Raw genomic sequence first — 27,490 nt, forward strand, 5'->3', positions numbered from 1 at the left:
CTTGTTTATTTTTCAGATAAATTCAGTGTAGGTGCATCTTAGATAAATAAATAATTTTACATAACAAGTTATCTTAAAGACCATAGACATGGATTGATGAGAGAGGGGAAGAGCAATTTCTATGCCTCTGCCTTAACTCTCCCTGCCTTCCTAGATCCGACCAGTGTTTTGGTTTCATCCACATACGCTTGTGAATCTTTGTTCTCAGTGATGAATTTTGTTAAGTCTCGTAATAGGAGTAGCCTGACCTGACGGATGAAAGTAGTAGCTCGTGCATATCTCTGAAGGTCACGAAATATAAACCTGATGTAAAATCTCTGTCATCAGTGATGCAGCAGAAAAAGTCCCACTGATAATATCAAACAGAGTCATAAAGTTTTCTGTCGGACTATCAGTGTACATGTATACATTAAAAAATAAATGTATTTTTCATCATCATATACTGTGTTTTTGTCGCTCAAATGAATTTTATTATTTCTTCAAAGTTCTTCACATACGTACACCTTAAGAGATATCAAGTAGGCGTAACATGTTCTCAAAAAATTAGGGCTGGCACGCAGAAGAATTTTGAGTCAGAGATTTTGCTGGTTTTGGCACGCACTCACAAAAAGATTGCCCACCCCTGCTCTAGACCTTTGTTCCCACAGCTCCTGTACCTAGAGTGCCCTTAACAACTCCACCGCCACCTCCACCTGCTAGACACCCATCATACACCAGACTTCATTAGGGATTATTCTCGGGGAAGCTTTGCCAGTCGACACCCCGAGGCCACCAAATTCCCTCTATTAACTGTTCCCTGACAACAGTCAAATTATTTCAGCTCTAAGCCTGCATCTCCTCAGCTATAAAGTGGGGATAACTTGCTTAGTGGGAAGTGGGGATAACTTGCTTAGTGGGAGGGAGATAAGCTTTTTAAAAGGGCCCTCCACAGCTCCAGGCATATGGCAGAACTCAACAAGTGACAGTTGCTATAATTAGTACTTTTTTTAGCATTCAGTGATTAGCATTTTGTCAAAAGACCTTAAGAGTGTTTGTAGCTAAGCCTAAAAAGCAACTTACTGTGGCAGAAAGAGGATAGGTGCCCGGGTGCAGGTGAGGAGGGAGCCAAAAGCAGCTCAAGCACCTGGCGCACTGTCTGAACATCGTGTGTCCCCAAAAATGTTGACATTAGGAGGTGTCATTTGGGACGCATTGGGGAGAAAACAAGGTCATGACAGTGGAGCTCTCGTAAATTGGAGTGATGCCTTATAAAGGAAGCTCTAGAGAGATCCCTTGGTCCTTCTGCCAGGCGGGGACACAACGAGAAAGAGGACCTAAAGGGGCCCCTCACCTAACCACGCTGCACCCTGACCTTGGACTTCCAGCATCCACAACTGTAAGAAATAAAGGTATTATTTATAAGCGATCCAGTGTGTATTATTTTGTTATGGCACCAAATGGACTAAGACAACTGGATACAGCGAGAACTGGCAGGGTCAATACAACACCCCCCAAAACTAGGAAAGAGAAGTAAGAGTGCCCTCTAGGGGCTCAACTCTGAAATCATCATATAATCCACTGGAGAGGTAAAGGCACCAAACTGTACTCGAAAACGCATGTGTTGCGTTGTGTGTACCTTCCACCTCGATAAAACTCTTTTTTTAGGTCCTTACAGCAAGGTGCAGCTAGGGATGGAAATGAGCGGGGCAGGCCTGCTCGGACTGCGGCCCAGCAGGAGCGCCGGGCCACCTGAGGGAGCGGCCGCACCCCAGCAATACCACGGCCCATCCTCCCACACCTCTCAGGTTTGCGAGAGAATCTGGAAATTCAGATTCTTACATAAAATTAGATGTTTTTAGTTAAACTCTAAAAAAAACACAAACAGATAAAACATCCAAAGGCCAAACTTGACTGCAGGGCTCTTCACTGTCAACTACCTTAAAGATACAGACTAACTTCAAGGTCAGATTGAAGGAAATCAAGTAGCTAAAGTGCACACCTTTGAAAAGGGTGGTGGGGGCCCAGAAAGACAAGGACATCCTCGTGAGGGCCCTGCCCAAAGGCGGGCCAATCTGTGTGGCCAATCTGGATCCACCTCACCAGGGCATGACGGAGACCCTTATTCCAATTCTTTGCTCAGCACTCACCTTCTCACATGGATTTAGCTTCCTAGATAGGCCTGCCTTCAGGGAGGACACACTGACCTTAGACCAGGGGTGGGCAAACTTTTTGACTCGAGGGCCACAATGGGTTCTTAAACTGGACCAGAGGGCCGGAACAAAAGCATGGATGGAGTGTTTGTGTGAACTAATATAAATTCAAAGTAAACATCATTACATAAAAGGGTACGGTCTTTTTTTTTTTTTAGTTTTATTCATTTCAAACGGGCCGGATCCAGCCCAAGGGCTGTAGTTTGCCCACGGCTGCCTTAGACCCAGGAGAGCTCCACCAGAGGGCCGCGCCCAGAGCGAGCAGGAACCCTGAGTAGGCATCTGGCTGCTCTTAGGTCTCTGGGAGTGTGGCTGGGACACACCTACCCCTGGGACAGCCGCATTCGCAGTGCTGACAACTCAGGTTTCTGTCCCTATGCAGCCAGACTCTAGGAAACCCCAGGAAGACGAAGCCTTTCACAAGGCCCTGACCTGACTACCCACGTCCATGGAGACCCCACCGCTTGGGCTGGTAAGAACTCAACAAGCATTAATCCTTCCCAAATTCCCTTTTCCAAACAGATGAGAATCCAAGTCTCATCGGGGACCACTTTCCTCTGTAATTACCTTGAAATGAGCCAGACTCCACACCTTTGCACTTGCCGTTCCCTCGCGTGGCAAGGCTTCCTCACCCAACTCCCAGCACTCCTCCTCTGAGAAGCCTTCCCTGCTCCTCACCCAAGCAGAGCTCCCTCCCCTCTGTCACAGCACAGAACCCTGAACTTACCTCCAGCACCATCTTCCCTTTACATCTGTCCCCTCCTACACTTGGGAACTCCCTATAAGGAAGACAGTGCTCCCCTTTGCATTCCTGGCACCCAACCCAGGCCATGCTCAGTAGGTGGCTAATGAATGAATGTTTATCTCCTCTAATCTGGGCCTTGATCTGTATTCCCAAGTACCGCCTGGACTCTCCTCTTGGCTAGCACAATCCTTCAACCCAACATGTCCCAACTGAAAGCTCATCTTCCCACCCCCTCTACCCAAAAACATCTTTCTCCCTTTCTGTCCCACACTCAGCCAACTGCAATACCATCCCACCACTGCTCATCTGGGTGAGGGAGTATCTCGGCAGCCTTTTCCCTCAGCCCCAAATCCAATACGCCACCAAGCCCTTCAAGCCAACATGTGATTGACTCTACCTTCTAAATATCTTATTCTTCTCCATCCCTAGTTCTGACACCTTAGTCCAAACAGCACACATTTTATTCCTGGACCATCAAAGAGCTCTGTACTTGGTGTGCATTGTTTTGGCCCCTTGCACTGTACAAACCTGGGCCCTCAGCCCACATTAAAAGACATGCCAGAAACAGGTCACACAAACTGCACTGGTATTTATTGTGGGGATGTAGACATTAACTGTTCCCTACAAGAAGATCCACAAGAGAAGTGTCTAAACAATGTCAAGTAAAACTGGGCGTCTCCTGAGTTACTAACTTGTTTTATTTTATGAACAATGTGAATCTTATGTCCATCAAGATGGTTTTTCCCTCTTTCCTTTGACTACCAGGAAGCTTACAGCCAAAACTGAATGCTAAATTTAGTACCTGAGTAGCAAATTCCAGCATGAATTTCTATCTACTACCTCTCTCTCTGTCCTCACATTCCTAGTTTCCTTACTGTGGGGAACCAGTAGGAAAGGGGTGGGAAAAGGACTGCCAGATAAATGACTGCCAGGGTATCACAGGGACAAGAGCCAGACCTGTCTTTCTCTTCCAGGACCAGAGCCATGTCCAAGTCCCCCTCGTGCATCTTCTTCATCTCTGAAAGCTTGTTTTCCAAGCTCAACCGAAGAGCCTTCTCCGTTTCTGTCCCTGCAAAGGCCTTTTCCAGTTCTGCTTGGGCGGCTTTCACATCCTAGAGTTAAATTAAATGCATTTGATGCAATTTTTCAATACAATTGGGAACACTTTGAAAGGAAATTGGATTAAAATATAAATATTTATGACTTTTTCTCCGGCACATTTCCCCTCCCTGAATTGTACTCTACATGGGGAGAATCAGTAATAAATACATTTGCCAGCCATCTTTCCTTCTTGTATCCTGAAGAGTAATAGGCATTTCCAATGGAAAAGACTCAACTATATAAGAACTGTTGTGGTTTTGAAAAATCAGATCAATATTTACAGCTCAATGAGAACAAGGAGTAACGTACCTCTCAATACTTAAACATACATGAATTCCAGAGTCACCACAATCTCCACACAAATTCATTCCACACCCCACCGCCCCGTTTTTTGTGGGGGTTTTTTCAGATAATGACGATACAATTCTAAGTACATTTTCTCCATCTCCAAAGTGATTTAGGTGGTGAAAAACTCTATGTTCTTCCTGAGCACTCAGAGAGGCTGACGAGGAAATTATCTAAATCATGCAGGCAGCGTCTGTGTTAGGGGAAAAGGCCCTGCTGCTCATGAAAGTGACCCGGAGTCAATGGGCATCTCTGACTGCTCATGCCAACTGCCTCTGACTGCATCACAAAGATGAAAGTCAAATCAAACTAGGTTCAAAACCCAGCTCCCACTTATTTGCTGTGTGACCCTGGATAGTCACTTAACCTCTCTGAGACCCAGCTTCCTAATGACCATCTCGTCAGAGAATTGTTGTGAGGCTCTGTCAAGTGCCTGCTGCATCACGGGAAACTCAAGAAAAATGTGACTTCCTCCTCCCCACCTTTTCCCTCCTGGGCCTCCTGAACGCTGTCTCCCCAAGAGGCGTGCCTGTCAATCTCAATGACAGCTGGGAAAAATCATTTCCCAATATTTTGAGACAACAAACAACGAAGCCTATTATTCAGTGGGAGCTTACTTAATGCCAGGCTTTACAAGAAGCTCTGTTTATATTTTCTTTGATTCTCACTCAAGCCTAAACACTGACATAAAGAGACAGATTACTGCAGTTTACAATGCAGGCTCTGCAGCCAGACCACCAGGCACTTACTGCCTGTGTCACCTTAAGCAAGTGACTCAGCCACTCTGCTGGTCATCATGTTCTTCTTTCTGTTGTTAAAGGATGATATAGCATTTACCTCCTAGGTTTGCTGAGGGGATTACCTAAGTCAATATATGTAAAACGCTGAGAAGGGTGCTCACATGTGGTAAGCCCTCCACAAATTGTTAGTACTGCTGTTGTTATTGCAATTACTAGCCAAGCAGGTATCACTAGCCTCGTTTTACAGAGGCAAAGGCTCAGGGAAGGCAAATGCTTTATCCAAGGTGACAAAGCTAGTAAGTGACAGAACAGGGACTGAACCCAGCACTGTCAGTTACACTGGCAGCCCAACACACTGGGGGGCACTTACTGGGAAAAATAAGATGAATGAGCAAGATTAGGTTAAGTCTCTTAAAAGTCTCACTATCATCTTGTTTGTTTGTTTGTTTGTTTTAATCCTCACCCGAGGATATTTTTCCATTGATTTTTTAGAGAGTGGAAGAGAGAGGGAAAGACAGAGAGAAATATCAATGTGAGAGAAACACATTGACTGGTTGCCTCCCGCACGCACCCCAAGGAGGGCCCAGGCAAGGGAGGAGCCTGCAACCAAGGTACATGCCCTTGACCGGAATCAAACCCGGGACCCTGGGGTCCACAAGCCGACTGAGTCAAATGGGCTAGGGCAGTCTCACAGTCATCTTAACTAAAATTCAGAACTTGGGCTCAGAGCCCCTTCTTTTGGTCCCAGCTCTACTACTAATGACGAGGACTACTTTCTCCCCTTCTCTGAGCCTATTTCCTCATCCATATGATCGACCTAATATCTATACACGCTCATGAACAAGGGCTGAACTGAACATCATGACTGAAAAAGGCCATTGTTAGCTGCAAATTACAGTACAAATGTATTCACTCTTTGTATCCAGAAACGCTTTTTGGTGCTATTTCTCCTCCTACCTGCTTAGAAAAATCAAGGTTTCAGGTAGAAAAAGTGAGATGAAACAACAGACTTCAAAGACCAAGAACTAAATAATTAGTTTACTTAATATTAGCTTTAATGGAGGAAACCTGTTTAATACCTAGGAAGCATCTGACTGGGATCAGGAGGAGGAGCTACATACAGAGCCTCCAGACAGGTCCTCAGTCAACACCAGTGGATGGTGGCGTGGAGGCTGGACACGCGGGGCGGGACTGCATGGACACACAATGACCTACAAGTCAGAAAATCTGGTTCCAGGCCTAGCTAATGTTGGGTGAGTGGCTTCCCTCTCTGGGCCAAAGTTTCCTCCTCAGTGAAATAAAGGCACTAAACTAGATAATAAGAAGAGTGGTGTGGCAAGAACACGGGGTTTAGAGACAGCAGTCTACATTTAAATGCAGGATTAAACCTGGACTGGTTAGCATTTCTCTCCATACCTCAGTGTCCTCATCTATAGAAATAAAATAATAATGGCCAGTTTTCAGGGTGAAAGGGTATAAATTCTTTATGCCAAGCGTCTCTGATGGAGCTGGAACCCCAGAGATATTCAATGAGGATGGCTCTCATGTCTGCGGAAGTTTATGAGGAAAGAAACACAATTCTGCCCACTCCGTTATTAACCCACTGAAAGAAACATACTCTCCACGGGGTCTCCAGACTTGCCTCTTCCAAAAGGAATATCCTTTTGGTTAGGAGATCTTCGACCTGCTGCACCTTCTTCTGAGCATCCTCTTTCACCCGCCGAACTTCTGAGCCGCCTCCTTCAGCGAGGCTCTCAACTGCTTTGCTGCAAAATGAGGCAAATAAGGATGACAGTCAGGTAGTGATTTTAATCACCCCAAGAAACAACAAATCCCCCCATGGGCCTGTGCTGAGCTTCTTTTTTATTTTAATTAATATTTGTAACTCAAAAACACTGACCATACAATATATAAATGTATTAAATCAACATGTTGTACCCCTTAAACTTGTACAATGTTAAATGTCAATTATGAGTCAATAAAAATACAAATTTAAAAACAAAGTAAGCATCATCTATACATCATCACGATTTTATCGCTTAACACACTAAAACACCTTTGTGTCAATAAATACAAATGTGTATCATTTGACTACATAATAATTTGCTATATGAAATGTACTATATTTAATCAACCCCTATTTTTAAAACATTTAAATTGCTTCTGATTTTATATATTTGTCTGATAACACTTACAAAGCTCTGAGAACAGTGGCCAAAGTACTCAACAAAGTATTCAACAAATGTCAGTGTTATTGTTTATTATTACTAGTATAAGCAATGTTGTGATGAAAAAGCATCCTTGTATGTAAACTATCCAGTGATTTCCTTAGGGTCAATTCCTAGAAAGGGAATTATAGGGTCAAAGTGTAAGTATTCTTTTAAGACTTTTTTGACAGCTATTGCCAAGTTTCCCACCAGGAAACTTCCAACAAAGCACACCTCCACCAGTGGTAGGAAAGGTGGAGAGCTGACTTGACAAACCAATGTACACAGAAAGTATGTAACAAAATGAATCTGAGGGATAAAGGTTGGTATGCTTCAGCAGGAGGGGAAGCATTTTATTTTATTTTTAAATTTTATTTATTAATTTTTGAGAGAGAGAGAGAAAGACAGAGACACAAAGAGAAACATCGATTTGTTGTTCCATTTATTTATGGATTCACTGGTCGATTGTTGCATGTGTCCCGATCAGAACTGAACCCACAACCTTGGCATATCAGGACGATGCTCTAACCAACTGAGCTACCTGGCTGGGGCTTGGAGGGAAAGCATTTTAAATACAGCACACTGCTATGTGTGAGCACTAACTACTACTTAGGGCATGAGGAGAAGAGAGCACGCAAGCAGCCCACACTTCGTGTTACTCTAACATGAAATGCAGACTTCACATCACTGTGGCACCACGGAATAAACATTCTGTCCTCCTGACAGGCAGTGGTGGGGATGGCACACCGAAATCAGACAGAGGACTACAACCACTGATGCCTTTCATCTGCTTCTCCCCAGAAGAAAAACAGTGTCAGATATGAATTTGGGAGACCTGTACTCAGAGCAGTTCTATTGGGTTTCTAAAATGATTGTGGGTTTCCAGAAGGCAGAATAATATAAGGAAATGGCTCCACCTAAAGCTGGTTTCTCAGAAAACTGCAATAGGACAAATCTATTCACCACCAGCCTCCCAAGCCCTGCGTTAGGGGTATGCAAGACTTTTCCGACCAAGAGCCATGTGATCAGACATGCACATGCACGGGCCATGTGAATTTTTGACTGAGAACAATGGAAAGTCAAGAGGGCCATACTTGCTGTCCAAGCCTCAGACATGAACTGCCTGCAAATAAAGGCTTTATTCATATCTTGTTTCCTTTCACCAACGAGCCTTCACAAGGCCCCAGTGTCATGATATCATTTTAATGGAATTCGATGTGGACAATTGGGAAGAAAGAACATGGGCTCTGAAGCAGAACAGATCTGCTTCCAAATTTGTACTCTATTATGGCCTCAGTGTGACTCTGGGTAAATTACCTCTTTCACCTCAGTTTCCTCATTTGAAAAATGAAGTGATGCCCTCTTAGAATTAATGTGCTAGCACATGCAGCGGCCAAAGCACGGGGCTCCTTCCTCTCTGATCTGAGTGCTGCAGGACAGCCTGTGGTCCCCGCGGCCACCACAGCGCTGCCTCTGCTAAGATGCTGAGCGGCCTCATTCTATCCTCTGCTGGTGTCCCAGCTGAGAACAGATCGTCCACTGGCCTGAACTAAGACCAAAGCTGCCACTTCCTGATTAATGCCACCAAGCGTCCTGAGCCCCGTCCCTCAGCTCACTTCTTGACCAGTACTGTAGGGGGTTCACATGACTCACAATCATTTCTGCCACTTCTCAAGAGGGCATTCTACATGGCTGCAAGAATTCTGGACTAAAGGGGAGGAAATGGGGGACAGTTGTAATAGTATCAAGAATAATTTTAAAAATAAAAAAGAATTCTAGAAAAGAAGCTTTCCCTTCCTGAGCCTTGGATACCGAATTTTCCAGTCCTCAATTTCCTCGAGCCACCACTAATGTTTTAGCCCTTGGGCTTCATAGAGCCTCCTCTAGCAAATGGCTCCATTACCCCTCCCCTACCCTCCACTCCACCCAGCGGGTGCAAATATACTGGCTCCCTCCTGTCCGCCCAGATCAAACCTTAGTGTTTTACAGTCAGCATCACACACATTGTCAAAAGGCCGACTATAATTTTTAACAAGTAACGGCATTATTCAGTTTGTTTGCATTTTAGTTATACCAATAAAATATACACCCAATAATAAATGTTCCAACTTTTCATTTATCATCTTTGTATTTTACAGTTACTGTAGCAATAAAATTTATACTCAGCAGTATGGTGCAATTTTCCTCTACTAATGGAATTATTATTTTTGTTTGTGTTTTAAAGCTACAGAGATAAAATTCACTCCTGCCAATATGTCTGCTTTTGGTTTTAATGTCCCCTTATGGTAACTGAAAAACAGAACAATGGAAAATCAGCGAACATATATGTTTACTTCACAGCGAGGCAGAGTGGGCTCCAGAGCCAGATCAGCCCCAACTCTGTTGCCAACTTGGGCAAGTTCCCTCACTCCCCTGAGCTCTGTTTCCTCTTCGCTCAAATGGGAATACTGGCTGCCTCACAGAACTGCTGTAAAGTCAGATGCATAAAGCATGTCAAGTGCCAGGCACAGGGTTAGGGGCTAAGAAGGATCTCAATAAATGTTAGTTCCCTCCCTCTGCCCTTTCCTTCCTCATAGAATTTGGGCCAACAGACAAGACAGAGAGCAAGACCTAAGGAGAGGAAAGCGGTCTAATCCAGCTTTCCACCCAGTACAAAAGAGAACTTCTATAAGCACCACTCTCGCTACTCTTGTTAACCATCAACGTTTCCTCTTTCTGTTCTAATTATAGTTCTTTGGAGAAAAACAGGGGCTTTTCCCATATCCACCACCCAACCCCCACCTATAAAAACAACCATAAAATTCAAAAAGGGAGTTGAGGGCATTAATAAAAGCTATTTTTCCATCAACAAGGTTGTATCACACACACACTGCCAAGTGCCGGGCAGGTAGAGGTCAAGGGAAAGGCCATTGAGCAGGTCTGTGGTAGACGGTGTGCGTATCCTATGGCAGGTCATCTGCACAAAAGCCCTAGGATGTAGGAACGACTGAGAAGCCAGGAACCTTTTCTAGTATCTGTGAACTGTGTTTGGGATTAAAAATTGGTGGAGAGAAAGCTGGAGCAGCTAGTCACTGTGAGCATTCTTAAACAGAGCTCGTGATCTGATCCCTAACCTATCCTTGCCAGCTCCCTTCCCATCCACCAAGTCCTGTTCATTTTGCTTCCTAAGTGTCTTTCCAATCCACCATCTACCTCCGTCACTAATCTGTCACCTACACTACTGTACTAGCCTTCTCACTCTTCCACTCCCTCTCCCTCTACCAAACATTTCCCATTCAGCATCCAGAGCAACCTTTTAGAAAACAAAACTCTAATTGTATCAGTTGCTTAAAACCCATGATTGTTTTTTCTTTGATTTTAGGATAAAGACCAAAATCTCTAATCAGGCCTCCAGACACTGCAAGATGAGGCTGAGCCCCCTAGGCAGATTCTATTTCCTCAGACCTGCACATTTCTTTCCCTTTAAACACTTTTCACCACCCTTTCACCTGATTAATTCCTACTGACCTCTCAGACCTCATCTCAAATGCTACTTCCTCAGGGTCTCTTCCCTGCTATCTATCTATATATATCAGGGGTCCTCAAACTACGGCCCACAGGCCACATGCAAATACAAATATTGTATTTGTTTCCGTTTTGTTTTTTTACTTCAAAATAAGATATGTGCAGTATGCATAGGAATTTGTTCATAGTTTTTTTTTTAAACTATAGTCTGGCCCTCCAACGGTCTGAGGGACAGTGAACTGGCCCCCTGTTTAAAAAGTTTGAGGACCCCTGATATATATAAAAGCCTAAGCAACCGGCCGGCTGGCCCGTAGCTATGACATGCACTGACCACCTGGGGGACAGACGCTCAATACAAGAGCTACTGAGCCACAGCAACTTTGCAGAGTGCCCTCTTGCACTCTGGGACCCCTCGGGGGATGTCAGACTGCTGGTTTCAGCCCGATCCCCACAGGCCAGGCCAAGGGACTCCACTGGTGCACGAATCCATGCACCAGGCCTCTCGTAGACATATACTTAGGTATCTACTCCCGCTGCTATAAGTTCTCACAGCTCACTTTATTTTTCTCACAGCTCTTCTCCCAGTTTGCGTTGATATATTTATTATTGAAGTATTTGATCCCCATCAGTCACACTAGAATGTAAGCCCCATGTGCCTGTCTGGCTCACCACTGCATCCTCAGGAGCTGAGGCCAGTGCAGCACAGAACAGCTGCTTAATAAATATTTTCTGAATAAACTGGTAAATAAGATCAGACCAAAGGGCCTTAAACACTAGTTTGGGCAGTTTGGAGAATCTTTGCATACAAAGCACTCTGCCTTGCATGCTGGCATGAGGAGTGTGCATAGCCTTGGTGAGTCTGGGCTTCCATATGTACATGCTTGACTAAAAACAAGTCCAAGTCAAGACCTGCAGCAGGCAGGGCACTGAGTATAAAACAAACCGAATTCTACTACTGACTTCCAGGCTTGGTAAAGTTGATTTGACTCCCTGCCTAGAGAATGGTGAGTGATGTGCCTCTAAAAAAAACTACAACAAAAATTAAAAATGTGTTAACCTGGTTTATTCATTTATTCATTTATTCATTCATTCATTCATTCCCTCAGAAAATACTACACATGCGAGGTCAAGCCAGGGCCTTCAGAATCCCTTTAAACCTCTAGAGCAGTGGTTGGCAAACTCATTAGTCAACAGAGCCAAATATCAACAGTATGATTGAAATTTCTTTTGAGAGCCAAATTTTTTAAACTTAAACTATATAGGTAGGTACATTGTTATTAACTTAATTAGGGTACTCCTAAGGCTTAGGAAGAGCCACACTCAAGGGGCCAAAGAGCCGCATGTGGCTCTCGAGCCGCAGTTTGCCGACCACGGCTCTAGGGTTTTTACAGAAATGAATGAGTTAATGATACACTTTAAGATCTGGATGGATCTCACAAATATATTATTGAGGAAAAGGACCAGACATATAAGGGTGCATGCATAGTATATGATTCCATTTCTAAAAAGTTCAAAAGGGGTAGAACTAAAGGTGATACTACTGGTCAGCAAAGTGGTCATCTTTGTGGCAGAAGGGTAAGTTCCCGGAGCACAAAGGGGACTTCTAGGGGGCTGGTGATGTGCTGGTTTCTGATCAGGATGGTGGCCCCACAGGTGTGTCTGCTTAGTGAAAATTCATTCTGCTACATGTACAAGATCTGTTCATTTTCCTATAAATTTTAAGTTTGTTGAAAAATAATTAAATAAAAATGAAGCCTCCTCAGAGCCCAGCTGGAGAACAAGTGGCTTAGAAAGCACAAGGTTCTATTTCACTGACCCACTTAGCCGCCACCATCAGAACCCCTGGGCTACCCGCAAGCTTATGACAGGATGACAGGTACTCACGAGGCTTTGATGAGCAGCTGCTCTCTCTCTTGGAGCTCACGCTTCAGACTTTCTACTTCCACCTTGAGCTCGATATTCTTTCAGACGAGATTAGGGGGGGAAAAAGAAACAGTGTAAAAACACAGGACAAACAAATGTCTACCGTGGGGAAACGGCTTTCAGCGTGGACTGACTACGCCATGCTCGTAATAGGCAGCCATTAGATTCAAAATCTCATTAGCCTCAGGGCACTGGGAAAAGGGAATTATTAAACACTGGTGGTCTCCAAAGAAAGCCCCGGATTTCTCAAGACTTGGAACAATTATGTAAATTTTCCAAGCTTCTAACAGCCAGAGCATTCAAACATTGAGGCATAAATGTCATACAAGAGAGGCCGATTTAAAAATTGTTTGCCCTCCACCAAGCAAATTTACAAGCAATTTCGCAGTTTGCCTTTACCATTCTAAGGCAATTACTTCTGGTTGTTTACCATCATGCATGTCCTGGTTGTAGAAGTGGAAACATTTTACAGCTTAAAAAAAATAAAACATGTGGCTGGATAAATGGGAACTCGTCATTGCCTATCTCCTTTCAATCTAAGATTTCAGGGTATTCACTTACAAAAGAGCCACAACCACGCAGGGCAAGCTGTCAGTAAGGGACACCACAATGTTCTCCAACCAACCATCTTCCTCTTAATTGACTGGAAGGAAGGGAGTCACACATGGCCTTGGACTCATCATTCACATGAGAATCCAAAGACAGAGTCTTTGGCAAGTGGATCACAACGTGAGACAGTTGGGGCAGTGGATGCCTTCTCAAACCAGTCCACAAATGTATCCCAGACGGAATATTAGATGAATTTACATAGTAGAAACAGGGATATGGGTGCACGGTTTGCAGAGAACTGCTATAAATCTAGGTTTCCTTTGAAATCTTGCTCCTGTTTTATTTTAGTAACTCGTGCCAATTTTACATTCTACTCCACAAAACATGTTCATCATTTTAAATAAAAATAACACATCCAGCCCAACTGGTGTGGCTCAGTGGTTGAGTGTCAACCCATGAACCAAGAGGTCACCAGTTCAATTCCCAGTAGGGGCACATGCCCAGGTTGTGGACTCAGTCCCCAGTAGGTATTGTGCAGGAGGTAGCTGATCAATGATTCTCTCATCATTGATGTTTCTCTCTCTCCTTCTCCCTTCCTCTAAAATTAATAAAAATATTTTTTAAAAACATAAAACTTCCAGTAAAATTTATAATCTCAGAGGACATCCCTCCCTCCTTTCAGCCAAATAGCTGTAGTATATACCCAGGTTGAGAAGTCAGCCAGAAAGGAAAGGTCATGGGCTTGAGACCAGAAGGACGTGGGTTCAAATTCTGCCTCCACTCTTCACCAAGAGGAAACTGTAGTAGTCAGTAAATGTTCATGTATTCATTCCTTCACTTCATAGATATTCACCAGTCCCTGTGATGGGCCAAGCACTGGGCTAAGCACTGAGGACCCTGTTATACAAAGCAGACACAGCCTGCCTTCATGCTAACGTCAAACAGAAACTTGGAAGTGTGAGCCTGTAACTGTCTGCAGAAGCACAAGCCCAGGATGTGAGGATGTAAGGTTTCTCCTCTCAGTTCCCCATGTGGCAAATGAAAATCAGTAAGCCACCTGACATGGGAAATTTTAGGACTAAGCGAGCTAACGAATGAGAGCAGCCTAAAGACAAGGCTCAGAATGTATTATTGTCTTCAACGCCAAACAACAGGAACTAAAGAAGTCATCCATACAGCAGAACTTTTTCCAGAAGAAAGTGATCTTTGATAAAGGACACTGAGTGACAGTGCACAATGTTTTCAACTGTGGTTTTGTGAAAAAAACAGAAACACCCTTCAACTGAGGATTCCTTGCCAGTCTCAGAAGGGCAGAGAACTGTGTAAGAGCTGATAGCACAGATTCTGAGTGCTATACTTTCTGATGAATCAACTGGCATTCCAGCCTAGCGAATTTAAAAGAACAGAGAGCTAATGTGTCCACTAGACTATTTTTCACAAGCCCAACACCTTAAGTTATAAACTTATATACATGGAAATCATTATTTCGAAACCAAAAATCAAGATACCTTATTAGCATAAAATGAAATATCATTATAAAGAAAGAATAGCCTGGTCAGGTGGCTTGGTTAGTTGGAGCATCATCCTGTACACTAAAGGGTTGAAGCTTTAATTCCCAGTCAGGGCACATGCCTAGGTTGTGGGTCGATCCTCAGTCAGGATGCATATGGGAGACGACTGATTGATGTTTCTCTCTCACATTAATGTCTCTCTCTCTCTCTCTCTCTCTCTCTCTCTCTCTCTCTCTCTCCCCCCCCCTTCCTTCTGTCCTCCCCCCCCACCCCCCACCCCCGTTCCTCTCTCTAGATTCAATGGGAAATATGTCCTCAGGTGAGGATTAAAAACAATTTTTAAAGAAGACAGAGGCTCTTAAGCCACTATAAAGAAAAGATATCCAAGATATTGTTAAGGAAAAATGCAAGATACAGAACAGAACATGCTTGCATTTATATAAAAAGGGGTTTATATATACACGCACGCACACACACACACACACACGCGCGCGCACACACACTTGCTTTTCTAGACATAAAATATCTTTGCCTGAGGAAATAACACTATTGGTTAGGCCTAGGGGACCAGAAGACAGGGTAGAAGAAAATCTTTCAGTGTATACCTTTTATGCTTTTTAAATTGTGAACCATGTACAACTAAATAAAAACTTAAATTGCCATAAAACTGCAATAACATCAGGTCATCTAAGCAGACAATGGAAAATAATAGCTGAAAGAGCGTGGTGCAATGAGGTAGGCAGACCTGGGTTCAAACCCACCACACATAGTAGCTATGACATCAAGCAAGTCACTGATCTTCCCTGAGCTTCAGTGTCCTCTCCTGTACGTGAGGATAAGCCCCGCTGCCAAGGGCTGTCTTGAGCATTAACATAAGGTGATGATGTACAAAGGCCCAGGACAGTGCCTGACCTTGCAAAGGCAATTAACACGATTTGGCTTCTTATCACCCTACACGTTCTGAGACAGATGATAACCATACTTACATATAAAATGTTTTAGGCTACTGGTTTGTCTTTAACATTTTGATTGCATCACCACTTCCTTCCAGAAAAGGGGACGCCCTCATTGTCTTTCCACCCCACAATGAAGGAAAAACATTGTGTCCTAAGGGACAAGGGAGCTTTTCAGTTCTTGAAAAGCCTCAGAAGTACAGTACAATCCCTCTTCAAGACAAGCCCATTTAAGTTCATCCACTGAAACTCAAGCAGAGTTCCTTTTCCTCCTTCAAAAGTTCCCACTGGTGCAAACTTCAGAAGAGAAAAAATGGAATAATTCCCAGGCCAAGGGCTAATCTACCGGAGAAAGCCAAGAAACGGGCACTGAAATATTGTTTGTACTCATGCCTTTTCAAGAAAGCCAAGTTCTTTTTTCAACTTTCAGAACCAAGGTCTGTTTTCAGGCAGAGGCCTGCAGGCCAAGACTTCAGATGGAAATTGATGTTTTTTCTGACAGTTCGTTATAAGCAAGCACATAAAGCACACAGAAGAGGCACATCACAGAAACACTGACAATCCTAACTCTCAGCTGCCCATGGAAGCCTCCGTGAGACAATGATGGTAACTGCCAGCACTGACTGCGTGCTGGGGCTTTTCATCTGTCCCCTCATTTTAATCCACACTAAGAACCCTACGACACAGTGATTATCACTCCCCTCTGGACCAAGCCCAGAGAGCTGAAGTGACTTGCCTACAGTTAGGCAAATTAGTTGATAACAATAAGATGCAATTCCACAGACATTCTATCATTTCACTGTCTTTGTCTAAATTATAAATAAATTTTAAAAGGCAACTGAGATATAGAAAATCAGAAGTTCAATTTTAGGAAGAGAAAAAGACTCCTTTAAAATTAATCTTGTATCTCTTTGCTTAATATTAAGGTCATCCTATTACCTTTATGCTCCTCATAATCAATTCAAACTAAATGAAGGCAGCTCCATCTACTCATGCTAACTCTGAGCGTAAACATTAATCAAATTTCTGCTTGGAGGACTTTGAGGAAAGACACCAGGGATGGCAGCGAGAAGTAGGACACTCACAGTTTTATAGATGTGTTCTGTGGGGCCATGAAATTCCTGTTGCATTCGTTCTTCAAGGAAATAGATGCGAAGCTTTAGGTTAAAGTTTTCTTTCTTCAATTCAGTGATTTGCTGGAAAATAAGCACAGATGGGTTATCAAAATAAGGTCAAAGGGATGTTACCTACATTAATTCTCAGAGCTCCCGAGGCTACAAATGGATTCAAATGTTACATACTAGAGAAAGCTTACCTTTACTATAATTGTACCAACCCAGAACTAAGTGGTTCCCTCTAACCAATCTGAGCATCAGAATAAACAATGACCAAGTAAAGAAAGAATTCAAGATTTCACACTGACAATAAGTAAAGAAAGAAAGGAAGAGAGAAATCTGTTATTTACAATATAAATCCAGTTAATAAATGTAGAATAATAGGAACAGAAAATCACCATTACACAACCACTATAGTAATAATTGACACAGGTTAGAATCATTAATGCTAAAATATTTAGAAGAAAGATCACTGGACAGCATGATATTCATTCACACGGTCTCAAGATATCACCCCACAGATGGCTTACTAATTACAAAAGGAAAAGGTACATTTAAAATTAAGAAACCTATCAGACACCACATTAATCAAGAGCATATACAGCCCTGGCTGGTGTGGCTCAGTTGGTTAAACGTCATCTGGTGCATCAAAGGGTTACTGGTTCAATTCCCGGTCAGGGCACATGCCCAGGTTGGGGGCTAGATCCGAGGTCCAAATGCATCCGGGTGCGTGTAGGAGGCAGCCAATCAATGTTTCGTTCTCTCTCCTTCTCTCTTCCTCTCTCTTTCAAATCAATAAAAACTATTTTTTTTAAAAGAGCATATATAGTTGTCCCTCAGTATCCACAGAGGATGGGTTCCAGGAACTCCCATGGAAACCAAAATCAGTAAATGCTCTCACCCTTTACATAAAGTGGTGTAGTATTTGAATATAACCTATATTTTAAAAAATATTTTCAACCAAAGTATTTTTAGTTGGTTGAATCCAGATGCAAAACACACAAATATGGAGGGCCAACTGTAGTTAAAATCACCCTGATAAGACAAACTGACATCTCGTGCCTCCTGAAATAAATCACTGAAAGGAAGCAATTTCACTTAAAATACTTCTGCCCTGAATCTAATCAAAAGTTGTTGATCAGATACATCCAAATTGAAGGACTTTCTGCAAAACAACAGGCCTGGACTCTTCAAAAATCTTAATGACATTTGTGGAATATAATGAACATTATAAACTGATGAACAAAAATAGATACAGAGACAAAGAAGCATCGATCAGACTGTCAAACTTCAGTGGGAAGGCAGGGGAGGGGTTGGAGGTGGGGATAAGAGATCAACCAAAGGACCTGTATGCATGCATATAAGCATAGCCAATGGACACAGACACTAGGGGGTGAGGGCATATAGCGGGGAGGGGGGGCGGGGGGTTAGCCGGGGGGAGGTCAATGGGGGAAAAAGGAGACATATGTAATACTGTATGTAATACTTTAAACAATAAAATAAAACTTTAAAAAAATCTTAATGACAATCTTAAGTAAAAAATGGTTAGGGAACTCTTACAAATAAATGAAGTACTGCCCGGCAGGTGTGGCTCTGTGGTGAGCATCAACCTATGAACCAGGAGGTCACAGTTTGATTCCGTCAAGGCATGTGCCCAGGTTGCAGGCTCGATCCCCAGTGGGGGCTAGCAGATGGCAGCCGATAAGTGATTTTCTCTCATCATTGACATTTCTATCACTTGGGTTGCGGGAAACGAGTTAAGTCGGCTCGTGTGAATTGCGCGTACTCTGCGGGAGCCGTCTTTAACTCGGTTCATATAGATTTGCGGTGGAGTGCGGGAAACGTGTAAACTCGGGCCGATTGTAACTGCGTATTACCAAATATTTCATTTCAATCGAACCCATACTTCAAAAGATATAGGCATTTTAACGCGCCATCTTATATTTTGGCGGGAAATTCACCCGACACCGTAGTGCTATCTCTCCCTCTCCCTTTCTCTCTGAAATCAATAAAAATATTTTTTTTTAAAAAGCAGGCACATAGTGCAATATATAGACCTTGTAACATAGAAACCCACCCCTGAAACCTGCATGTTCACACTGACCAATGTGACTCCAATAAATTTAATAAATAAAAGTAAATAAATAAATGGAAGTAATAGAGGCATGACAACTAAGTACAATGAAATCATACAGTGAATTGTGAATTTAAAAGATAAAGCTATGTGAAGATAACTGAGGAAATATGAATAACAACTTTATATTAGATAATAGTGTGATTTTGTAAGAGAATGTCCTAAGTAAGAAATACATGCTGAAGTCATTAAGGGTGCTATCAAGATGTCTGCAACTAACTCTCTAATGAATGAAAAAAAAGGAATCCACCAAAAAATTATTACAACTAATAAATGAATTCAGTCAAGTTGCAGGATACAAAATTAATATTCAGAAATATGTTGTGTTTCTATACACAAATAATGAACCATCACAAATTAAGATAACAACCCCATTTACAATTGCATCATAAAGAATAAAATACCTAGGAATAAATTTAACCAAGGAGGTAAAAGACTTGTACTCTGAAAACTATAAGACACTGATGAAAGAAACTGAACAAGACTCAAGTAAATAGAAGGCTATACCATGCTCATGGATTTGAAGAATCAATATCATTAAAATGTCCACAGTACCCAAAGCAATCTATAGACTCAATGCAATCCCTATCAAAATGTCAATGGCATTTTTGACAGAACAGAACAAAGAATCCTACAATTTATCACAAAGGACACTGAATAGACAAAGCAATCTTGAGAAAGAATTACCAAGTTGGAGGTATTATGCTCCCTGATTTCAAACTATACTATAGAGCGTTAATAGTCAAAACGGACACATAGATCAACGGAATAGAATAGAGAGCCCAGAAACAAACTCACACTTATATGGTCAATTAATCTATGACAAAAAAGGCCAGGTAAAATTATATAATTTTTAGAAGAATACATAGGGGCAAATCTTTGAAACATAGGGCTCAGTAGAATTATTAGATATAACAGTGAAGGTATCATCCATCAAAAAAAAAATGTTTAATCAATAAACTGGGCTTCATCAAAATTTAAAACTTTTTCTCTCAAAAAAAGAATGAAAAGACAAGCAACACATTAGGACAAATATTTACAAATCACATATTCAACATAGAAACTGTAGCCAGAACATGAATAACTCTCAAAATGTAACTATAAGCAAACAACCCAATTTTAGCCATTAGGAAAATGCATGCAAATTAAAACTACAAAACTACTATGCACCTACTAGCCTAGCTAAAAAAAAAAGTTATAATTGATAATATCAAATGCTGATGAGGATGTGAAGCAAATGGGGTTCTCATACTCTGCTGATGAGACCGCAAAATGGCACAACCCATCTGGATAACAGTTTGGAAAACTATACTCGTCACATTACTCAGCAATTCCATCCCGAGATATTTACCCTAAAGCAGTGGTCAGCAAACTGCGGCTCGCGAGTCACATGCGGCTCTTTGGCCCCTTGAGTGTGGCTCTTCCACAAAATACCACGTGCGGGCGCGCATGTACAGTGCAACTGAAACTTCGTGGCCCATGCGCAGAAGTTGGTATTTTGTGGAAGAGCCACACTCAAGGGGCCAAAGAGCCGCATGTGGCTCCACAGTTTGCCGACCACTGCCCTAAAGAAATGAGAACCTATGTTCACACAAAATCCTGTATGTGAATGTTTACTGCAGCTTCATTAACAATCACCAAAACACAGAAAGAATCCAAATGTCCTTCAAAGGGTGAAAGACTAAATAGTATGCATGCATATGATGGAATAATACGTGGCTACTGTGATACACACAACATGAATATATTTCAAAGACATTACACTGAGGAAAAGAAGCTAGCCTCAAAAGATTACAAACTGTATGATTCCATTTATGTGACATCTGGAAAAAGCAAAATTATAGGGACGAAGGACAGAACATAATAGCTGCTAGAGGTTTGGGGTAAAGAGAAGGTTTGACCACAAAGAGGCATGTGGGCATTATGGAACTAATTCTATATTCTGATTGTGGTGATGGTCACATGAACCGAGAAGAGTATACACATATTAAAAAATTATAACTATATACATTTACATATTATATCTTCATTATGACAGAGGTTACAAGAGAGTATACTCATCCAGCACATCCAACTCTCATCCAAAACTCAAAATTGGTAAATTTTACGTAAATTATATCTCAATAAGTTTAATTTAAAGTAACAAAAAAGAAATATAACAGAATATTAATAGCTGTACTAGAATGCCTAATATCTCCACACATATCACTCAGGTTTTTTTCCAGCACTTTAAAAAACAATTGGTAATAGCATATAATACTTTTTTTAATAAACATACTTTTATGACTGGATAAAAGAAAATAATAAGCATACTCTGTATTATATTTTCAAGCTGTCTGCCCGTGGCCCTCTTGTTAACAATTTTGTGGCTAACAAGAACAGCACAAGAAACAATTGGTAGGTTCATTAAAGCCTCCTTTTAAATGTTGTAAGGAAACAGCACATAAAACATTCATTCAAACAAAAAAGTCTACCCTGCCAGCTGCATCCTATAAAGAGAAACCTTATTCTGTTACTCAGCTACCAATAAAATATTTATGGAGCTTGCTCAGAATGCCCACATTGTACACACTGCTGAAATTCTTAACACCACTTGAAAAAATATTTGTCCTATTCATAGGTAAAGACATTTTCTTAAAAAATAGGAGAAAGGTAAATAAGCCTCAGAAGCTCATTGCCAATGCCAGACTGGCCCAGAAGACATACAGGCACTATCTATTCAACAACAATGCCAGTCTAGTTCTCTGCACTTCCCTCATCAAGTTTTCTCTGACCACCCCCACCAGGCTGAACTGGGAACCCTTCTAAATATTTCCATATACCCTCCACTTTCTTCATCATAACAGTTATCACAGGGCTTTGTACGAGCTGGTTATTTGCCTTTCTACCCAAACCATCTCTAAGACATCAGGAACTATATCTTCATGTGCATTCTAGTCTAAAACATAAGAGATGGTTTTACTAAATACTCAATGGCTGAATGGGTGAACACACATATTTAAGAATTTCTTGAAGAAGTGCAATGCAAGAAGGCATCAGAGTCAGACAGATCTGGTTCACATCACTCCACTGTGTTTTTCTCCACTTTCAGACAAGAACTCCCTGCCATGGCCACAAAGCGCTGTATGACCTGGCTCCGGCCTGTCTCTCTAGGCTCATTGCATGCATCCTCTCCTTGCTCAGTGTTGCAGCCTCACTGGCCTCCTTTCTGGGCTTCAGATAAGCCCAGCCCATCTGTCTGTCTGCACAGCTCTTCCACAGCACTTGCCAGGGTGGCTCAGTCTCATCCTTTCCATCTCAGCTCAAATGTCAACAATTCAGAGGGGCCTTTCCTAACTATCCAATCTAAAGTGGTCCCCATCTCTATCACCTCCAAGTCATGCTCTGACACCTAATTCTTATTTTCTTGCCAGAACTTTTCACAATCTATATTCACCTTATTTACTAACACATTTATTATTTATTATGCTTATTATATGAATACTATAATGAAAATTCGTGCACTGGAGGGGGGGTCCCCTCAGCCCGGCCTGCGCCCTCTCGCAGTCCAGGAGCCCTCAGGGGATGTCCAACTGACGGCTTAGCCACAGTCTGGCCTCCCTCTGTAGGAGGCAATGGGCAGGCAGATCGGGGGACGGCACCGATGGCAAGCAGCCAGCCCCACCCCCCCATCACCCCTCCACCGCCGGTCGCCACCACCCACCGATCACAGCCCACCAATAGCTGTCCCCTCTCTCTGCCCGCTGGCACACACCTTGGCTGGCCTGGCACCACCCGTTCGCCAGCCCCTACCCCCTGCCAAACGGTCATTCCGCTGTTCAGTCAATTTGCATATTAGGCTTTTATTATATAGGATAATCCACTTCTTGAGGGCATGGACCTTATCTATTTATGGCCCTGAGGTTTTAGCACAGTCCCTAGAACACAGTAGAGTTCAACCAACATTTGCTAAATGAATAAATTAATAAATAAATGCAATCCTTACTACCTTACTAGCTGTATGACTTTAGTCATGTTCATTTTCCCCTTTGCCTCAGTTCCTTTATCTATACAAATGGGATTATAATAATGCCCATTTCGGAGAGCTATTATAAGGATTAGAAGAAATTAATTTCATTGCTCAGTATTATGCCCAGCACAGCATAAGAACTTAAAACATATTAATAGTCTTCTCATTTTTCCTTCTCCCTTTATGAGATCAAGTTCAAAAATTTTTTTTAAACTTGAGCTGGAAAAACTGAAAACAGCTTACCATACAGTAGGAATAAATACCTCAAAATAGAAAACCCACCAAATATGACTCAGAAATGTAATGCTCAAAAGTAAGCTAATGCAAGGGCTGTGCTTGCCACATTCCCGCCTTCAGAAGCCCAGTGTTGTTGTGGAAATACAGCCTCTGCAAGGGGAAACATCCAGCATGGTCACGGGTGGTGCTTTCTGAAGCTGGACAGGGCCCCACTTTGAAAGAGCTGCTACTCAGTCCTTTTGGCTTCCTCCCACTCTCACTCCCTATCAAGAGCCTTGACTAAGCCTAAAGCTTCACCAAACAGGGAAAAACAAAAATCAACCACGTGAAAAAGAATCAGAGCAACTCCAAACAAGCCCTTCTTCACTGAAATCTAAGCAAGAGACCTCACTCTGGCGATCAGTGTCAATGGCTTACAAGAGCCCGGGCCTCCAAAGCTGAAGTTCACCCATCAGATCACCTTTCAATTCAAGGCAGCTGGGCTAGGAGCAAGGCCCTGGGGTCAGCAGAATGAACTGAACCTCCAATGCTGCCACGTATGAGCCATGTGACCTTGGAAACATTACTTACCATCTTTGTTGGCTCATCTATAAAATGAGGATAAAAATCAATGACCTCACAGGGGGGTTGTGACAACCGAATGAGTTAAAGCACCTGCAGAGCCTGGCACTAGCAACCAGGAAACAAAGGCTGGCTTTCAAAAGGAATCCGTTTCCACTCAAGCCCTCGTTAAGCAGATCTTTGGGTCACCAACAATTTTGTTATCCTCTTTAAAAATCCAAAAGGTGTTAGACCACTCATCTGTACATCACAAAAAACATGGACTCTTACTGTCCAGAATTCATCTCTGGTAAACTATACCACGTGTATGATGGTTTTGCCAGTAGCAGCTAAATGAGGTTAGGAAAATAAGGACACTCTGGAATTAGTTTCTGATTCCAATACTCTCCCTGGTCCTCAAATCATCAAGAAAACTGTTCTTGACAAACATCTATTTATTAACAATTAGTACTGTAGCAGTAACAGAACTTTAAAACTGAACCTCAAACAATACTTGGAATACAATGAAATCAACTTATGAGATCAATTTCTGTTATATTCTTTTCAGCTTTCACTCATGAATTTTTTATCTATACATTTTTATCCTATATAATAAAAGGGTAATATGCAAATTGACCCTAACAGAATGACCAGAATGACCGCTGGACAAGTCACTATGAGGTGCACTGATCACCTCTTGGTCCATTTCCCGGCCGTCAGGCACCTATCACCTGATGGCAAACAGGGAACCGGAGATGGGTGGCAGCAGGGGGCAGGGCCAGCTGCAGGCAGCTGGGGAAGATGGCCCTGATAGCAGGCCAGGCCTAGGGACCATATCTGCACACGAATTTCGTGCACCAGGCCTCTAGTCTATAATAAAAGTGTAATATGCTAATTAGACCAGACAGCCGAACGACCTTCTGGACATCCTTCCAGACGACCTTCTGCAAGAGGCAAGTCCCTTGCACGAATTTCGTGCATCGAGCCTCTAGTATATTATAATATAAGTGAATTTCGATATTCCACTGCTTTCCCCTAGTGTCTTACATTGTTGTTGAAGAATTACACAATTATCATTTGAAATGACTACACTGAATTCTACTGAACTGATTCACTGTCGATTATTTCACATTTCTCTACTGTGCATCTATGCCGTCAATGTGATCTAGTAGAAAGCGTTCAGGCTTTATAATCAAGAAGACCGGGCTTGAATTCTGCCTGCTTTGAGTTTCTCAATCACACCAAGCTCATGGGCAAGTCATTTAATCTCTCCAATCTCAGCTTCCTCATCTGTGAAATACCTTCATCACAAACTTACTGCAAGAAGCCAAAGAAATAACAAATGTAAAATCATTCCTTTGTTCCCAACTTTTCACAATTATATACCATGTGGCAACAAACACCTTACCCACAGAGCTTTTTCCTTCTACTGGGTTGTTTCCTGAGGATAAGTTTTCCCAAAATGGGGCAGGGGTGAGGGATGAAGGGAGCTATTCCCTGGTATAATAAGTAACTCACAACATAGAGGTTACAGAGCAAATCTGAAGATGTGAACCTCATATAAAACACTAAATTTGACTAAATGCCTCAGCTAAGACCAAGAATTTTCAACAAAAAGGAACAAGGGCCAGGATACAAGAACACCAGCACCCCAGGGCAGCTGAGTATGAGACATGAGCAGCAGAATTTACCCTAAGAAAATAATCACATAACTGTCAAAATATGTGTGCATAAGGATATTCATCACAGCTCTGTTTGTAATAGCGAAAAATTAGAAATATGAACATCTAACAATAAAAGATTATATAGATTACTGTTTAATCCATCCCTTTTAATAAGCCTTTATGAACTTTAGACAGTCATTAAATAATACTATCCATCAGTAGTATTAACAGAGGTGGAAAGCTACCCCTGTCATTCCCTGTCAAAAAGGTCACAGAAAAAGCCAGAATTAAACTCTTCTATATACGAATAAAAATTGCTACTGGACTAACTGGATAGGCTGAACCAGAATCTGGGTCCAAATAAACAGGCCCCCACTGAAGACCAAAATGATTTGCCAGCAACCATAGGTCTACCATAGAGGTGACTATACCTTCAGCTTTATTTAATAAAGGTACTAATGGATTACCAGTTTAAAGACCCAAAAGAAGGCACATGGTTTTCACATGGCAGAGTGAGGCCTTGCACAGAACAGCAGAGTGGCCCAAGTTCAAAGCCTGAAGAAGTCCCTCCCACTCTCTGGGCTTCAAAGTCCTCATGTGTCAAATGAAGGGACTCCTGGCATTCCTCTAGCTCTGAAATTCTGACTTTCTTCTAAACATCTCGTGACCCCATCCCTTAGCTTCAGCATCATCCTCTTTTCCATGAGACCACACAGAGCAGCCTTTTAACTGGTCATCTTGCCCCCAACCTTGCTCCTTCCTGCAGTCACCAGTCTGGGTGTTTTGAGAGCGTAATTTGGTCATTTCCCTCCCGGATTAAAAGTCATCATTGGCTCCCCTTCATCTTCAGGACAAAATCAAACTAAGCAGTGTAACAGACAGAATCTGACCCCTGCCCGCTTCAATGGCCTCACTTCTCTCAGGCCCCTTCACAGAGGCTCCTTCCAGCAAAGGGAACTTAGAGTTCTCTAAACTCATCACACCCTTCCATGCCTCTCTCTACATTTGCCCAAGTGAGTCCTTGTGTCTGGATGCTCCCCCAGTTCTCCTGCCTTGGCTAATCCCTCCCTGTCTCTGAACACCCAACTCAAGGAACACCTCTTCCAGGGAGGCTGCCCTGAACCCCCAGGTCAGGTTCAGGGCCCATCCTCTGTGCCCCACAGCACCCTGTATTTACCTCTATCACTGCACTGTTTTCCTCTCCATCTCCCCAACTAGACTGTGAGCCTCTTGACAGGGAAATGTACCTGGTATTAACCTACTGCAAATTCCCAGTCCCTAGCCCAGCCTGGCATAGGGCATATATCTGAAAATATTCATTAATGAACAGATGGACTCTGAGCAAAACCAGAAGGAGGCCTATGTCTTGCTAGATGCTAGCTGACAGACCCTGATGTTCAGGTACCTGTTATCTGAGACTAGAAGAAGAGGAATCGTAAGTTTCCCCTTTAAATCAAAATTATTCCTGCCTCCTCTTTAATATGCATGCTGACTTTAAAATTAGCTTGAGATGCCAAGAGCATTTCCTATAAGCATCCCGCAGAAAGTTCAGACTACCTCAGCATAGAGGTCATGCATTGGGTAGCTCAGGCCAGATGAAAATCTTCAGTGACTTATAAAGACCTAAAAGGGAAACGCGGAGAACAGTGTGGTCATTTCAATTTCAACTGAAGAATTCGCTCTTAAAAATGCTACAGTAAAAAATATTAATGCCATAAAAACCTAACAGCAGCCAAAGGAGCACAGTCATAAAAAAAAACACATAAATTCTAAAACATTGGCATAGAAGGCTCTCCTTCACCTTTAAGAAAAATGGTATTTAGGTCATCAAGAGCACACTTGAGCAAGAGAAACTTAAGTCACATGCAGAGCAGGGGGGAAAAAATCACAATAATATATATATACCAATAACTATAAGAGGAGCAACAGCTGACACAGGATGAACTTGGTAGGCACATGTGCTTCCACTACGAAATAGAAACTGTTAAATGACTGGCTCAAGGTCACCCAGCAGCAGTGGGTGA

The 27,490-nt window shown here is 42.4% G+C and overlaps 1 protein-coding gene across 6 annotated transcripts in view; it reads right to left on the reverse strand.

Moving 5' to 3' along the window:
• CDK5RAP2 (CDK5 regulatory subunit associated protein 2) overlaps nt 1–27,490 on the reverse strand; it is a 157,200-nt gene that overhangs the window by 117,110 nt on the left and 12,600 nt on the right. For all 6 annotated transcript variants that reach the window (XM_023755935.1, XM_014457880.2, XM_023755934.1 and 3 more), the window contains exons 4-7: nt 16,853–16,963; nt 12,716–12,792; nt 6,763–6,886; nt 3,892–4,046 (exon numbers count right to left, since the gene is read on the reverse strand). In XM_023755935.1, the coding sequence (XP_023611703.1) occupies nt 3,892–4,046; nt 6,763–6,886; nt 12,716–12,792; nt 16,853–16,963 (467 nt within the window). The remainder of the gene's footprint in view (nt 1–3,891; nt 4,047–6,762; nt 6,887–12,715; nt 12,793–16,852; nt 16,964–27,490) is intronic.

The sequence above is a fragment of the Myotis lucifugus genome, unplaced genomic scaffold (assembly GCF_000147115.1).
Source record: "Myotis lucifugus unplaced genomic scaffold, Myoluc2.0 scaffold_87, whole genome shotgun sequence".
NCBI classification, from domain to species: Eukaryota; Metazoa; Chordata; class Mammalia; order Chiroptera; family Vespertilionidae; genus Myotis; species Myotis lucifugus.